General features: G+C 36.6%; 1 protein-coding gene across 2 annotated transcripts in view; it reads right to left on the bottom strand.

Annotated features, from left to right (window-relative positions):
- HECTD1 (HECT domain E3 ubiquitin protein ligase 1) overlaps positions 1-17,628 on the bottom strand; it is a 58,266-nt gene that overhangs the window by 16,612 nt on the left and 24,026 nt on the right. Inside the window, exons 9-25 of one of the 2 annotated variants that reach the window (XM_084263677.1) lie at positions 17,334-17,508; positions 15,787-15,925; positions 15,434-15,604; positions 14,147-14,369; positions 14,014-14,058; positions 10,671-10,934; positions 10,474-10,550; positions 9,247-9,381; positions 8,886-9,032; positions 7,853-7,947; positions 6,685-6,790; positions 5,601-5,735; positions 5,378-5,517; positions 4,611-4,934; positions 3,987-4,153; positions 3,638-3,814; positions 59-754 (exon numbers count right to left, since the gene is read on the bottom strand). In XM_084263677.1, coding sequence (XP_084119803.1) covers positions 59-754; positions 3,638-3,814; positions 3,987-4,153; positions 4,611-4,934; positions 5,378-5,517; positions 5,601-5,735; positions 6,685-6,790; positions 7,853-7,947; positions 8,886-9,032; positions 9,247-9,381; positions 10,474-10,550; positions 10,671-10,934; positions 14,014-14,058; positions 14,147-14,369; positions 15,434-15,604; positions 15,787-15,925; positions 17,334-17,508 — 3,216 coding nt within the window. The remainder of the gene's footprint in view (positions 1-58; positions 755-3,637; positions 3,815-3,986; positions 4,154-4,610; positions 4,935-5,377; positions 5,518-5,600; positions 5,736-6,684; positions 6,791-7,852; positions 7,948-8,885; positions 9,033-9,246; positions 9,382-10,473; positions 10,551-10,670; positions 10,935-14,013; positions 14,059-14,146; positions 14,370-15,433; positions 15,605-15,786; positions 15,926-17,333; positions 17,509-17,628) is intronic. The other variant, XM_084263678.1, reaches the window with a different exon arrangement.

The raw sequence follows: 17,628 nt of genomic DNA, 5'->3' as shown, positions 1-17,628 counted from the left end.
TACTGGAAGCCAAAGAAAGAGCAAAAGCTTCAACTGAAAATAAACACAGTGTACTTACTTGCTGTACTCATGACGTTTCTCCCCAAAGTATTAGTATTATTATCACTGCTACTTCGGCTTAAATTCATGTTGTTTGTGGCGTTGGTACGGGCTATGTTTGCCACTCTCCGTACAAAGGACTCCAGGCTGGAAGTTTCCCGGGATGATAAGTTCGGAACGCTTGCACTGGAGCTCATGGGTGCCCCAGCAGCCAACAACGAACTGACCGAGAGTCTGTTACTTGCTGAAGAGCTTAGAGGTCGTTGGGAAGCTGCTTCTTTATTAGTCAGTTCGGAGACTGAACTCACATCAGGAGAGCTTACACTAACAATTCCCATGGATATAGCACTGGACTCCCCAGGAGTACGTATCGAGTTATCAGGACCTAACTTCCTCTCTGCATTTTCGTTTCCCATGTCCGCTGTTAAGGTGCTGGTGCTTGCACTGGAAGATGACCCTACTTCAGCCTGAGGCACACTATCAGCGGAAGACAGAACAACAATTGGTTCATGGACGTCAGTGCCTGAAACTATATTTTGCTCCAATACACTTTCTGATCTCCGCTCCATTTTGGTCGAACCCAAGCTGATGTCGCTGCTACTGGCCACGCTACACACAGAACTGCTGCTTCCTTTTCTACTTGAGGAGCCTGCAGCAGCAGTCGTCTTGTCTGGACAGTTGTTTTTCACCAAGCTGCTCCATGACTGCGTTGTGCCTGAAACAGTGGATGAAACAGGTTTGGGTGATGCCGCTGAATCAGGGTCGTACCCTGGTGCAAGCTTGAGGTCAAACTTTCCTTCTGCGCCCATACGGTAAGAGTTAGAGCCACCAGCATCCCAGGTGACATCAATCCAGCCTGGAAAGGGACAGGAGTTTGTGAGACCCAGCAGAAAGCAGACAGGAGCGTGTCAGACAGTAGCTCCACAACGTGGGATCAGCATCTCATAAGGGCTGCATGTCTGAATTACTAAAATTGCTAAATAACCCGTAATGCCAACTAAGATATTAACATGGAGGCAGCAAGTGGGGTCAGCCTCTATCTTCAGGGTCCTAGAATTGAGCCAAAACCAAAGCTTCTTTCAGGAAGGAACCTGACCTAATAGGATCTCTCAGAATTTTATCATTAGATTCTCTAGTATCAGAAATGTATCACTGTAACTTTATTAATGTCTGTCAAGGAGCTATGATTCTTGCAAGGACACTCTATGACATTTTTCTTTGTTGGCCGCTTCTGCATGAGCACATCTACGCAACAGAAGACATTTTATGAAACTGATTAGTCTGGGATTTCTTGTCTTCTAACATGAAAGAATTAATTTACTCAGCTTTTATTTCAGTAGATTCCACAGACCTAAACATTTCATAGGAAAAGTCTTACAGCAATCAGGTAAGTACTACTTCAAGAAAGATTTCAGCGTTGCAAAAAAATACATTTCATTGAACGAAACTTTATACTGGGACCAAAACACCACTGAAAGAGATGTGACTCTTCACTGACATGACTCTTCAATTCCTTTATAAAATGAGTATTTAGACTACCAGCATATATATATATATAAATTATTATTTTTTTAAAAGAGAAATGTAGTATATCTGCAGTAATGAGGGTAACATGAAAAATTTAGCTAGGACAGAAATAGGGGCAAAAAATAATTTGTTTTGCTTATCTGATTATGTACCACAATCTCAGAGTCACCTAAAGCAAAATTCCTTCGAGTATTTCTCATTGCATGTTAACTGCAACAAAACTCAGTGTCATTGTTTCAATTCATACACATTTTCTTAAGAAATAAAATCTTGATAGCTCAGTCATCGTCTGTTACAAGATGTCAGGTCTAGATGTACACACGTTTTTCTTTAATAAAACAGAAGAGAGCTAACTTGAAGTAAAACATTATTTTTAGTAGTGCCAGGTGCATTTTACTATATAACTATGCAAAAGTCACCACATCTAGACCAAAACAGAAGATCACTGGCAATTTTCTATTTAGAAAAATCACTCTGGAGGGAGAGCATTTAAAAATGGATAAAGTTTTCAGCCATGGTAAGTACACATCTCATCTCCATACAAGCAGGTTTAGAATATGTTATTCTCTTATGATTTTATTCCATCTTCATGAGCTATGTCTGAGTAGCTTTATGCCACTAAACCTTTGAAAGGTAAAGTTGTGAAACAAGGCTGAACATTTTACTTTTTATATTTATTTGCCTTTCTCATCAAATAAAAAGGAAAAAAGAAAGAAGTTCCATACTGTAGTTAAACAGTATCATTTTCCACCTTTATGAATATCTGAACTGGGTATTTTGTAGAAGCTTAACTAAAATATTCTTCTTGTTGTGTGCAGATCCTTTTCCTAAAATATTATTTACAAATTGGCTTATAACTACACAATATTTTAATGCATATTATGTACTTGGAGTCTTACTTTTTCAATATTACAGCTCTAAAAAAGCTCTAGATTTCTTTAAGTTTCTGAATAATGACCAATGTCAGTGGGATACTACTTTGAAAATTCTATTTGTAAGGTAACTTTGGCAGGAATAAGAGTCTGCTGATACATGGTTCACATTGTTCGGCATCACTATTTGAAAAATGAGCCTCAATTTCACCTATGCTTAAATGGGAAAGGGTTACTCAAACACAAGAATGAAAACACTGATTCAACAGAATGCTACTCACCAATAATACCTAAAGTCTTCAAAGTGAGAATGTACCTAGGGATACTGATGCATCTGATAAGAACAATATACAGATGACAGAAAAATTCCCTAACAAGCTATGCTGTACGACTTAAATAAGATTCAAAGTTTCAAAACATTTTAGAACATTGCGCTTTGGATATTTCTTCATGTTTGAGAGCTGGCAACTCAATAAACTACAATAAATTTTAAAAATCTGCCTGAGAATGAGCCTAAGAGTGGCTGAAGAAGCTTCAGAAACAAGGCAAGTCTTATGCACCCCAAAACAGGGGGAGAAAGGAAAAAGGCAGGAAGCACGATCAGCTGACAAGACCATCACCTCTTCTGGAGCCTCTTCAGTATCTTACCTTCCTGAGCACTGACTTCCCTGGTTGTTGCTGGTTTTTAGTTTGCTCCTTAAGTTACTTACTTTTCATGCTTTTAATTAAAAAAAAGAGAAAGAAAAAAGAAAACCAACAACTTGATCCCAATGAAGCTAGCAAGGTAGGAAAGGTACAGGATGCAATAAAAGTCGAGAAAAATATTGCAAATGCTAAGCTAGAAGAAATGAAGAAGGTAATTATAGATCTTGCAGGCCCAAAGTTTAATTGATGAGTTTGCTTCAATCTCCTTCATAAACTTTTTCTTCTTTGCAATACATATCTAAATAAAACTTTGGTATTTTAATTAAATACAGCTCTAAAAAAAAAAAAAAACCCTCGTTTACAGCAAGATTTTTTTTTTCATGCATTAAAATGGGATTTCACAAATGGACCACAACACTTGTAGTATTCTGAGCTCCCTCTTCCCCACATATTTCCAACTTCAAGGCACAACAAAAGAAATACTTTAATGCTACCAATTCCAGATGAACTAATCATGCTATGGACATCTACAAATTCAGGCAGTTTGTGCTCACCGTTATGCAATTCTCCTGTAACGGTGCCTTCACCCTGTGGGCTTCCATCCTGATCTCTCCATTTCCAGTCAATTCCTCTGATTACACGAGCTCCTGGAACCATGTATTTCAACACCTGAGAACGAACCAGGCGTCGCTGCCTTCGCAGATTCGCTTCAGCTTCTTTAGCAGCTTTTCCTATGAGGAATATAAATTGAAATTAAAAGACTTAAAAGCATGAAATAGGGAATAATTTTGACCTTTCTCAGCAAGTTTCATTGCAATTAACCTGCTTTTTTGCATTTTTTTATACTGTATCCTCATTAACATTTTAAGAGAAGAAATACTATGTACACATTCTTTTTCTTACCCAGCTGATCTTCACATACTCCATTCACAGTGCCATAAAGTTCAAATCCAGAGAGGGAGAGGTAGTGTGTTTGCCCACTGGCATTCTTTCCCATCTGTTTTATTCTAACATGTCGCCAACCTTGTTTCTCATCTTTTGGAGGATCTAAAGGCCATGTTGCTGTAGACCTTTAAATTTATAAAAAAGGGGTGGGAATTGAAAACAAACAAAGAAGCAAACCGAAAAGCTTAGTACTAAAAGCAAACAAAATCATCATGCTGATCATGTATCAGTAAAATCAGAAAGCTGGCAATAATATAAGATACACAAAACTAATCAATACTAGGGAAAAACTCTAGCTGAGTGCTGGTGTCACTATTCTCTCTCTCAAAATCAACCCCACCAAATAAAAAAAAAACCCTGCAAAATTTACAGTGATGCAAAAAGAACAAATGCCATTCTATGAATGATACAGTGAACTTAGGAATCATTTATTTTCCAGCTCGTCCCTGGTAACTTATATCACCTATCTTTTTTTATATAGTTACATTATTACACATGCAGCACACATTAAGTAAGTCTACAGCAAAGCAGAGTTTTAACTGAGATCAGTTTTATAGAGAGTAATAAAATACACAGACATACCCTGGTTCATTGAGACTACAGTCATCAACGTGGGTATACAATGTAGTCCAGTTCTGTCCATCCTTAGATACCTGGAAAACCCAATTTCTAAGAGCAGATCGTCCATATCCTCGAGCATGGCGTAATGTGTAAGCTGATGGTATAACCCAAAGGCCAAGATCTATGGCAAACCAGGCGTTCTTATCATCATTTGTATGACAATTGAGAGCTGAGCTGTCTCTGCTTAGGATGTCTTCTAAACGGCCATAAGGCAGGTTTCTTCCTTCTGAGGATGTAACCACTACTAACCCGTAGGCTGCTGGATTTACACACTCATATGCAGTTCTATATTAAAAAGAGAAATGTACTGTTCAATTATTATTTATATTGAAAAAAAACAAAACCTGGTATCAATAACATTTGACATGTAATTTGTAGATTCCAGGTGAGTTTATTATTATAAATTTGGTTTGTGATAATTTTAGATACTTAGATAACATTAGACAGATTTCAAACACTTCAGTACAGTGTTTAAAAAAACACCAAAACACAAGAAAGTACCCAAACAAAACCACAGCAAACAAAAAAGGACCCAAACTTCCCCATTCTTTCATTTCTTAGGTAAGTATACAAATTCTCAACACAACATCAGAGATTTGTATTTTTCTATTATTTAAGTAGAGAAAAAAAAATTATTACAGATTTCATTTCATTATGAACTCTCCCTTCCCTACCCCGAGGATCACAGTTTATTGGATCTTAAAATATTTAGCTTTTAAGAAACTCACTTTGCATTTGTTCCAATCCAGTAAATAATTCCATTTTCATCAAAATCATGTTGATGCCTGAAAACAAATGTTTGACCTTCACGTAGTTTTCGTACAAAAACAAATGAAGCCCTATCAAAGTCGTACCATTGCTTTGCTACCTACATATAAATGAAAAGAAATCAAACGTTAGAGATGCAGAAGGTAGCCATTCCTTGTGAACTGTGCATGGTATGGTGCTCACCATTTTCAGGAGATACTGTTCTAGAGATTCAACAGTCGCCAATGGCTCCATCTTTAGCATCCTACCAGTTCGATCTATTAAAGATGTCTCCCCCGAGGCACGTTCCAAACGAAACCTCAAGCGCCTTGTTAATATCTGAAAGAGCAGCTAAAGGTTAATGTAGGCTCTTCTATTTAAGTTTTGTAATTTTAAGAGAAGTGATATATTTTACAACATTTCAGAGGTGTATCAAATATTTTTGTTGTGCAACATAAGCAAACTCCCTTCCAATTTAATGTTTTAAAAAGTAATTCCCTAGTGCTCCCTTTTTTTTCAATTAACCAAATACACATTCGTTGTTATGTTGAAGAGTTAAGTGAATTACACATTCAGGCTTTTATTTTTTTATGTGTTTTCAGTTTTATTTCCAAATCTTGCAACTAGCCTCTAAAATAATATAAAATCTGAGAATGTTTTTCCAAAATATTCAATAGCAGCAGGTTTTTTTGCAGCTTCCTGCAATTATTTTCTAAGAATTTCACATCAAAACAGATATATTCACACTTTGCTGCCATCTTGTAAAATCCTGAAGTGTGCCTTCAGGCAGAAAAAATTAAGACTGTAGAAAAAAAAATAACATTTTTAGCCAAACTGCACCTTTCCTTTACAAGAAGATGCACTGATCTTGCATGTGACTTCTACTGCTCCTTTGGTAATAGAAGAGACCCTTTTAACCATTATAACCATCCCTAGTCATCACAAACATGTTTTATAATTGTCTTCAGCAAAATACTCATTCAAGTAGTAAAGATACTTACTATGGGGCATATGCCCACATAAAGAGACCACTTGTAGACAAGCAAAAACCAAAACACGTTGTCTATTTAATAAAAATCTGCTTTTACTTCACTGTGTAAAAGTGACAAGAGGAACACCCAAACATTCAGTTTCAGAGGAAACAAATGCCAAAATGTTTGCCATCGTTTACCCAATTCCATCCACCTTTACAACAAGCTTTATACAGATTTAACTGACCTTTTCCCAAAATTCACACACAACATGGAGTTGTATCACTCAGTATGATACATTATCATTGTACATTTACCTGGAGATTATATGTAGATCCTGGTGTATCATACAAGTGGAGAGGTAGACGTTCAATAGATTCTAATACTGCTATCAATTTCCGAATTAATGCGACTGCCGGGCGACTGTAAAAGTGATCAGTTACTATTTCACCAGACAAGGAGAAAAAATATCCTACAGTATTTTAGAGACTAACACCCAGCTGCAGCAGATACCTCAGCATGTTATTTCTATTGATATAATCTGTTCTAGTGACACTGTTATAGCACAGTAAGGAAAATATTCATCTGCACAGTAATGAAGAGTCACCTTTACATTTGTCAAGATGTATGTTCTGAATAGTTGACTCTTACAAACAGAAGTAATTCAGTAAAAATTTAAAATTGTTTCAGAAAAAAAGAAGCCAAAAATTCAATTGCTACTTCAATAGCAGATGTTGTCCTTCGAGACCAATTAGTTCAAGAGAAAGACAAATTGGAATGGAAAAAGCTGTTCTTTTGTCTTTTTAATCATTCCATACTGCTTCACAGATTTGTGGTAGTTTAACTTCGGCTGGACACCAGGTAGCCACCAAGCCGCTCTATCACTCCCCACCCTCAAAAGGACAGAGAGGGCAGGAAAAAACCCCAATTGAATAATAATAAAAAAACCCACCAAAAAACAAACTCATGGGTCAAGATAAAGGCAGTTAGTTTAATACATGAAAAGTAAAAGACCACATGTGGAAGCGAAGCAAAAACTGAAAGATTATTCTCCACTTCCCATCAGCAGGCAACTCCTGGCCACTTACCAGGAAGCAGGGCTTCAGTATGCATAACCAGTTGCTCCAGGAGACAAACGTGAATAGTGAATGTCCCCCCCATGCTTCTCCTTTCTCTCAGCTTTAAACTACTGAGCAGACATCACACATTATGGAATATCCCTTTGGTCAGCTGGGGTCATCTGTCCTGGTTGCATCCCCCCCAAAAGATCTTGCCCACTCCTGGCCTGCTGGTGTGTGTGGGAGAGACAGTCCAGTGCTGTGCAGCACTACGCAGCCATAGCCAAACCCCTGGTGTGTTACCAGCACCCTGCTCACCACCAGTACACAGCACAGCACCCTGTGGGCTGCTGTGGGGAAATTAACTCCACCTCTGCCAGACCCAATAGAATATACAAAGGCTTTTTTGGTTTGGTTTTGGTTTTACCTTTCATCATCTTCGTTTTCACTGAATGCTGTTTTGAAAACATTTATTCTTTCTACCAGTTGACTACAGTCTTGTTTCACATCTAAATCAACATTCTAAGAGGAAAAAAACCACAAAAACAAACCCATGTTACTTGTAATACAAATCAATATATTCATTCTTTATATTGCAAGATTATCTGTTTAGGGTCACTGAATTCCCTATTTAAATTGTATATTAAAAGCTAAGTGGCATCATCCTAGGTTGCGTCAAAAGAAGTGTGGCCAGCAGATCGAGAAAGGTGATTCTCCCCCTGTGCTCTGGTGAGATCCCACCTGAGTACCCTGGAGCTCTCAACACAAGAAAGACATGGACCTCTTAGAGTGGATCCAGGAGGGCCATGAGGATGATCAGAGGGCTGAAGCACCTCTTCTATGAAGACAGGCTGAGACAATGGGGATTGTTCAGCCTGGTGAAGTCAGGTGAGACTTTGTAGTGGCCTTCTAGTACCTGAAGGGGGCCTACTGAAAAGCTGGAGAGGGGCTGTTTACAAGAGCATGCAGTGATAGGATGAGGAGCAGTGGTAGGTTTAGATTAGACATTAGAAGCTATTCCACTATGAGGGTGGTGAGACACTGGAACAGGGTGCCTAGAGAGGTTGTGGAGGCCCCATCCCTGGAGACATTCAAGGTCAGGCTTGATGGAGCTTTGAGCAACCTGATCTAGTTAAAGGTGTTTCTACTTACTGTAGGGGCATTGGACTAGATGACCTTTAAAAGTCTCCTCCAACCTAACAGAATCTATGATTCTATGAACTGACCAATGTTTATATTTAATGATTTCTAATGGCTTATTCAAACTAGTCATCTATTACAATAGCACATATTCAACAGGCAGACCACAAAATGGTGCAAGTTGCCCGGATTTTCATCAAGAAAGGAAAAAGCCACATTTATAATAGGTTGTTTTGTTTTTTTTTTTTTAAATTAAGGCACATGCCTACTTTTCTTTTTAATAAAGCCTTTCTTCAGAGACTTATGTTTTATAAACTCACATTATTTAAAACTGTAAGCAACGATTGAACCAAGCCACTACTGCACATTTCATATGGAGAAATTGTATTCTCATCCTTCAATAGTACAATTAAGTTTTCCAAAGCAGTCTTCATTAAATCTCTCCAAGTATTTTCTCCCTCAATACACTGGAAAACAAAAAGACAATTAGAGTGTAACAGTTTTTTCCTCTTGCTTCATTTGAAAAATACTGCCCCAGTAAAGTACATAACTGGGAGTTACACGCATATAAACTCCCACAAGACAGACATAATACTACTTTCCTCTACATGATGACAGACTGATCTCAACATTATGTGATTTCCACTGACATCATACATTAGAAATTAGAGGTGCACTTACGTGTCTGTTGGTATGAAGTTCCCATGCAGATTCCAGCTGTGTTGCTATGTTCCTCAGTGTTACAACTACTCCTCGAGGCATGCTTTCAACAGCTTTAAAATGATCATCATATAAATCTCTTGCCATGGTGCGTACCTACAAATGGAGTTTGATAATCAGCAGTCACACCTTACTGTAATGAGACTACTGCTATTCTCCAAGATACTAGAAACTTTGCTGTTAAAGTCATGCCAGACACAAACAAATAGGGCGTAACAAAAACCTATCATATGTCATGAAATTCAAAGGTTGTGAAAGCATAAGAGTACAGAAGAAATAAATAGCAATACACAGAATCCTATTGAAACATACAGAAACTAAGCTTACCATCACAAATTATAGCACAAAGGTGGGAGAAAAGACAGGACACAATCTGTAAATCTATTTCTTCAGAACTGTACCATGGATCTGGTAACCTTTTTAACACTAAGCTCAAAGGAGTTTTACATGCTTTCTGAATGCTTTATTCACATGCCTTTGACCAATCCACACAAAGTCCTTATTGACCTTATACCTTCTGTACGGTACAGAACATACTAGCTGTGCTGTTAGAAACTGGAGTCATGGTTAAGATGGAAGACTAGATTGAGCCCTTGGCATCGTCAGGCCACAGCATGTACTGTTATTTTGTGGTTTTGTAAAAAGCTTAATACTTGATTTCTTAGTTCCTCTTTTTCCCTTCAATTTAAGAAGAGAAAGAAGAGTTTTAGAGAAGTCTAAAATGGGACCTTTACACATTTTGCTTCACTACCACAACTCTTACGGTACAGACCGTTCGCTTCCATGCCCCTATCTGTCACAATATCCAGCCTAAAATTAGTATCAGAGTTTAGTGACCAGAAGTAACATACGCCTGTGATACAACTGCAGTATTGAGTATAACATCTTTTCTTTTTGCATAAGAAAAAGAAAAACCTACAGAATGTAGAAATATAGGTCAGGAGGACTGGATTTCCTTATGTTTTTAATAGAAAATTAGGTTTCCTCTAGAAGAGCACAGAGTTTACTAAGACTGTTGGATAAAAGCACGAGCAGAAGTGCTTTGTTCTCAAGGAAGTTCTCCCCTCAAAGCTTAACATAAAATTGTGTCTAGTTGAAATCAGAAAAGATTTCAATACTCCAAATGGAAACTACATCAGAAGCATGTTATAAACCAAACTCAATTCACAGATTCAGAGGCTCATCAACCTTTTGCTTTGTCTTCTCCAATTTAGATTTCAGTTTTCTTCCTCTCTTGCCAGTCCAGCCAGTCACAAATTCTGACCCTGCAACATATTTTTTAACAAAAAGTCATAATTTCTCACAGGCATTTAAAGAAACAAACAAAAATACTACTTCACACACATGTGCTCTTACCTGCACATAACACATACCTACATACTTACCCAAAGAGGTTTCGGCTGTAAATGAATGCTTTGTTCCTCTGTTAGATTCAAACACAAAGCCTGGCAGATCTTCTTTCAGTATTGTAGCTTGCTGACCATCAGAATTGTGAATAGCAATTTCTCCTTCTTTTAAACAAGTGAGTGACCAGTTTCCCACAGTAAGCTTAGTAGGTCCTGGTGTTGATAAAATTGGCTGGCTTGTGGTAGACGGCTTTACTTGGCTTCGAGCTCTCTGCAGCTTCTCAAGGAACTCACTCCTACTTTCTATTTAAAAAGAAACAAATATTATTTTTTTCTTCCAACAATTGATTCCACCATCATAAATTTCAAACTTTTTTCTTTTTTCTCCAAGAGCAAACAACTGAATACATTCAATGCAAAATTAAGTTGGAAATTAAGGGTCTTAAAGTGTTCTAAATTTCTTCCCAGGATATTGATGTGCTTCAACAGTAATTTATATGACAATCACAAAGTGGACAATACAACTTTTTCTGAATGATGCTATTGACAGATACATTAATTCATCTTTACAATCATAATAGGAAGATCAAAGAAATCCATGATAAAACTTTTAGTCTTGCAAAAGTAACGTCATAATTGCCAGCATGAACTGTTTGCAAAAGTGACTTTTTAGAAAGAAAAAATTAAATGAATCCTCCAACAGGAAAACAGCAATCAACTTTATAGCTTAAAGCAGGTGAAGAAAAGATGTTGAAAGCCATATAAAAACAAAACAACAGCAACAAAAAGTCACAAAGCCTTGCAGTCTGACAATCAGCAATCTTGAGCTGAGAGAACAGCTACTTGCTTAGGTTAAGTGTCACAAAGGTACCCATTTTAACAAAACAAAATTATAAGCTACATTAAAAACTTTCATTAATTTCCTTTGTAAAACTTTTGCATTCACCTCAAAGCAGACAAGCTAGCCACAATTACATTACATAATACAGTGACATTACACTATTTCAATTTAAATGCAGATGTTCCTATTACTTTTTTAGTAACCACACAAATCTTCAGGACCTCTATTTCTCTGAGAAAAATATGAACTAAAAAGGTAATGGCACCACATAAGACTTGATTAAAAGCTAGTATTTATATGGAAGTGTTCATTAGATGACAAACAGGATCATATCTTAATTTTAGGACATGTAGGTAATCTAGTTTAGAACTATTCCAAACAATTATCTCAGTTTTAATCAAACTATATTTTTTTATATTGTAGCAACTAAAAGGCTGCACACATTTGAAATGTTAATTAGCATAATCCCACAAATCTGTGATTAAAAAATTTCATATAAAATAAGAATGCATGAACCCCAATGTTATTGACAATGTTTTAATTTCAATGTTAACAAACATCCTAATTTTCCAGCATACGGATTTGGTAAATACAGCTTTTGTAGTCCTTGCATTTGTATGATTGCTGTTTTCCTTTTGCTGCAATGACTTATGGTCTAAACGTTTAAGTTTTGCCATTTTACTGTTGTAAAATACAAAAAGAAATAAATCTATATGGAAAAATAAATATGCACTCTTGAGGCATAACATTTTTTATTGCTTAAAATTCATAGCATCCAGATAGAAGGTTTATAAAAGCAATTTTGAAATTTCATAGGTAAAATTAAAATTCTTATAATGAAATCAGTAAAAAATTCCATAATTAATTGTAATAAGTTTATTATATTAAGTTGCACTGAAAAGCCAATGATTATAAAGTAGTTGGGAATAATTTAGGCTTATCTTTGACAGAATTTTAAGACTCAATTAAAGCTTCAGAATTACCATCAAATCTCAATTTTTGCATTGAACTATTTTTTCCCCTAAAAATTCAAACAAAACAAATGTTAAGCTAATATGGAGAGGGGTGAGTACAGACCTTCAGAAAATGTTCACAGTGTATATATATTTCACCCTCCTGCCCCAGCTTTCAGCATGCAATACACACTTAAATTTTCTATTACTCAACCCTCTATATTCTTGCCAGCCGTGATGTTACCAGAAAGTATACCAGGAGATTAATCAGTAACGATTTAGGAGAGCAGAACATATAGTATAGTTCAGGACTTTCACATAGTATTCTGAGTCTATACTGTACTGTAGCAACTTTAGTTAAACTTAGCAAATACTAGTTTCTTATCTCTTCAGTTAATAGACAGGTTGCTGCACACGTTTAGAGCTAATGGTTAAAGTTCAGGCAAATTACACTGCAATGCCAGCACTCTTAGTAAATGTCTGTTTGACAAGAAGTTGCAAGAAGCTTCCTTTAAATTCTAGTTAAGCTCCCTCCCATAATATCCATACTAGATTTCCTGCTCAAAAACTTAGGATTTACTCAATTATGTTTTAAGAGACTGATAGGAAGAGACACATAATCAGAAAGTCCCAGTCTTAATTTTTGGTTTTAAATTCTCTTCACTCTGAATTCATCTGATCCTTCCCCATGTCAGTCCTCTCAGATACACACAGGCAAATCTCATTCTCATGCCCACAACATTTCAAAGGAAGAAAGAAGAATTGGCAATCAGAGGCTATGAGTATCTACGAAATTAACCTCATGGATCTTCTTAAAACTATATTGTATGATCAACAAGTGTCTCAACACAGAACTTGTTTAACTTTTACGGTAAGAGCCTTCTTAAAAAGAATGCAAGCCTACATTTTCTGACAAAAAAAAAAAACCCAAACAACTGTAAGTGGTTTCTAGTGGCATTATAAACTAGAAACACAGTGCATCACATTTGTCTTCATGCCCCAAGACTGACGGATAAAGTCAGCAGCCCTTCATTTATATCCTGAATAATAGTATGTTCTGTTATTTCATCCAATGTCTTGTTGAAAACAGAGAAATACTGCAAAGCATTTCATGTCTGCTGGTTCATAAATGCATGAACTGCTGCAAAAACGATGAAACAATAGAGGAGGTTTATTTCTGCATCCAGAAAGAGTTGTGTATTCTGTACAGAAAATTAGAACCACCTGTGGATTGCCAGCACATAAGGTCTGTTCCCTCATCCTCTCCCCGACAAACAATTAAGACACTGTAATTTGTTTCCCACTCATGTTGAGAAACTTTCCATTACTATGTCTTCAAACACATGCAATTTCATTCTGCTAGCTAGAAGCAAACAGCAAATCGCCATTTCAACCTGCTTCTCCTGGGACGGCCACTACAAAGTGCTTTTAATGACTGGGGTGAAAAAATTAAGTATGCATGGAGAAGAATCAAAACAAAACCAAGTTAATACAGATTTACTGGCAAGATGTTTACTTAACACAATTCACCAAGGAAGTCAAGTTATGTTCACATGCTATCTGATAAAAAGCATCACAATTAACTGACCACCTTCCACCTGTTTACATCCTCTACTATTTAGTAAGCCAATTCCTGCAAAACAAAATAACTCCAATCAAATTATATAAACAAACATAGTGGTCTCAAAACTTAACTTGGATTTGAATTGTAAAGATACTACCTGAACTATCAGATCCTCCTTCAGGACTGCCACTGGAATACATTGTGGCCAGTTTTCCATCCAGGATAAACCTGAACCATCCGTTGCTACCATTAGACAGCTCCAGGGCTGCAGCATCACTCCAGATATACAGGCAGTCCCTTCCCCTAATGATTGACCAGTCTCTCCAGTGATACGGTTTACCCTGCTGCAGTTCTTTAGCATCCTCCTGTGGTTCATCCTCCTGTAATAAAATCGCATTAAACAAGCAAACAAAACTCAGCAACCAAGAAGCATTGCAAAACCAAGAAGATCAAACCCATAAAAAACCCCAAAACAACAAAAGCCCCAAAACAAGCACACAAAACAGAGATTTTTAAAAAGGCTTGAGGAGAAAGAGAATTACTCAAATCAAAAGCATAAGGGCTACACTACTTCTACTACACTGCTTCTGCTTGTAAAGTCTCTTTTAAAGTATTCTTTATTAGACCGATACTTTTAAGACATTCCTTTTCAGATACAGATTAAGCTACTCAACAGTAACACCACCCTACTGACTGGGACATCCACCTCTCTTGTATTATGAAAAAAGAATCACAGAATGGTTGAGGTTAAAAAGGGACCTCTGGACGCTATCTACTCCAAACCCCTGCTTGGGTAGGGCCCCACAGAGCCCAGGACCACAACCAGATGGCTTCTGAGTATCTAAACACTAAATAGTCTCCATCCCCCAAAATAAAAAATACCTACAACCCACCAAACAAAACAACAACCAACCCCACAAACAACTCAAAACCCACAGTCCAAAAGCATACACTTGAGGCTTAACAATAAATCTTCAGAAGTAGTCTGTTATCCATTCTGTTCTTCTGAATGGTCAATAATATGACTGCTGGTAATTGGTAAATAACTTCAATATGCAATTAATTTGTCATTACATAGAAATTTTTTTTTGTATTTTTAATATATTCCAAAATGATCCTTATAACATCTGCCATTATTCCATGCAGGTGGATGAAAAGAGATGCACTCTGTTCAGAAAGGATTCATTTCATTTTGCAGTTATTTTCAAAACAACCTGTGTGTCAATCAACAACTGACCACAAGTAAGTATGAATAGGAAAACCCAGCAGATAATAATGGGCCAACAGAAAATGAAGTTACAGAAAACTTCAATTTAAAGTAAATGGTATACAGTAAGAATTCAATAACCTAACTACCTTGCCCTGGACAGTTCTGTTACAGTGAAAACCATCCTAGAAGCGTTTGCTTTACAGGAACAAATACAGCAATCAATTGTGTACTTACCTTCTCAGGTTTAGACTCCTCTTCATTTTCATCATCAGATGATGGCCCCGCCAAAGTTGACACTTTACTTATTACACCAAGTCTAGCCAGCTGGTCTAGAAAAAGATCGCCACCTTTATCCACCAAATCCCTTATGATCTGCAAGGCTAGCAAATGGCCATCATCATCATCCTGCAACACAGTGGGATGGAAGAGAAATAATAAAGAGAGATCTCCATTTAAAAATATCTTTATGTGCTGAACTTCACATGTGGTCACAGATGGATGCTATAAACACTTTAGGGTTAGTTATGAACAAGCACATGGAATCAATGAGCATAACCCCCTTTTTGGACATTTTTCCTTATTCCTACCTCTTGATCAAGAACTGTAGCTGTAATCTCAACCAGTATTGTGGGCAGGTTGTGGCCAGCATCTGAGTCACAAACCTCTTTCAGCAGCGCCTCAGAACAAAAATGTATCATTTTTCTAATGAGCGCAAGACTTGCTTTCCTTTAAAAGAGATCACAAGGGAAAAAGGAAAAAAAAGATTCTTACAAAGATAAAGCAAGCAGTAATAAAAAGTAATAAAGCCACAAAAAGTTTCAAGATAAAACTGCTTTTACAACACCTATGCATGCTTTCAAAACAAAAACATTTTTAAATGAGTGCCAGATCTAGTTATTGGAACCAAATTGATTATTAATATCTCCCAGATTGCCTCTAAGTAGATTCACCTACTGATCTCTCTTGATTCTACAGCACTGTGAGTCTGTCTTTTTCTCTCCTCAACCCTTCTCTAAGAAGACCCATTCTACTTTCTGTCTTCATCCACTCTTAGTGATGCAATTCACTTCTACAGTCCATCTTCCTCACAGGTATCCAGTCGTCAGTTTGTCACATACCTCCCATGTTTTGGTGAGATCATTATAGTTTTGAAGTCTAAAATTACTATTAGATCATGCAACTTTCCATATTAAAAACTACAATTAGTTTGGAGGCCAATCATTTCTGTATGGTTAAAGCTGATTTTTTTTTATTTGACTAACTTTTAAAAACATGATTACCTGATTCATAAAGAAAACTTAGAAATACAGAGAGCCAACTACTTCTTTCCACAATCTGCAACAACAATTAATCATGCACAGATTGTTAATGTAGTTTCTTATTTTCATAATTTAAAATGTCCTAGTTTAAGCTTCCTATCATCAGCTCATGCAGAGTATCTTTCCACTAGAGTCCCTTTTCATCTTGTATTTTCACCCCTCAAAAGTACCTGTAAACATTGGGAAGACAAGTAAGTTAAAGCAAATGTTGTAGTGTAAAAAGCTGAGATTTTATGGTCATTTTATCACAACCTTTATGCCACCCACAGTACTTCTTTTTAAGTATTAAATTAATTATATCCTTTTAATTGTCTCAATTAGAGGCATCTTCTCCAGTTGATTAATACTTTAACCATTAAGTCTTCTAAAACCTTCTAAAAAAGCTTTTTCCAGTCTTTCTGGTTTTCCAATGAATGCCACTTCGTTAGCTTTCCTCCCCTAAGTTGAATATATTCATTATAGTGGCCACAAACAACTGTAACACAGCTACACAGTACTCAAAGTCTATACAAGGTTCTCTGTAAATGTAGTATCCTTTCATCATGCTACTTCAGTCAGGAGTATGCTTCTCTCTTCCACTTCCCCAAAATAGATAAAATATTACTTAAATACTAAGTATAACTCAGACTCACAACACTTCTCAAACCAACATCTCTATCCAAAGTGTCACTGCATTTAACTATCACTTGCATTACCTAAATGTTTTAGATGTTATATTTTCCACTAGGAAAAAAAAAATATCCATCTTGGCTTTTTTAACAGAGTGCAACAAGAAATTCAAAATTTGCAAGGAAATCATCTACCACAACTATTACCTTATTGAAGGCAACATAGTTTGTTGAAATGTTTGTGCAAACACAGGCAATAGTCTTTTCAAGTATATGGGTGCCATTTCTGGATCTCCTTTGGGTTCATTACATTCTTCCTCATCCTTGTTTGCATCTTTCTTTTTCTTCTCATCTCCTTTGTTAACAGGACACATCCAATCCCCTGGAAAATATTTTTTCCCCAAAAACCATTCAATTGCAAAGACGAACCAATCAGCCAAAAATACCCTTCAAACAAACTTAAGTCTTCCTTCCTTACATCTAAGTATCTGAACAGGAATTC

Source organism: Gallinula chloropus, assembly GCF_964237585.1.
Source record: "Gallinula chloropus genome assembly, chromosome: 4".
Taxonomy (NCBI): domain Eukaryota; kingdom Metazoa; phylum Chordata; class Aves; order Gruiformes; family Rallidae; genus Gallinula; species Gallinula chloropus.
The sequence above is the reverse complement of the archived record's forward strand: the minus strand, read 5'-3'. Positions and strand labels throughout refer to the sequence as shown.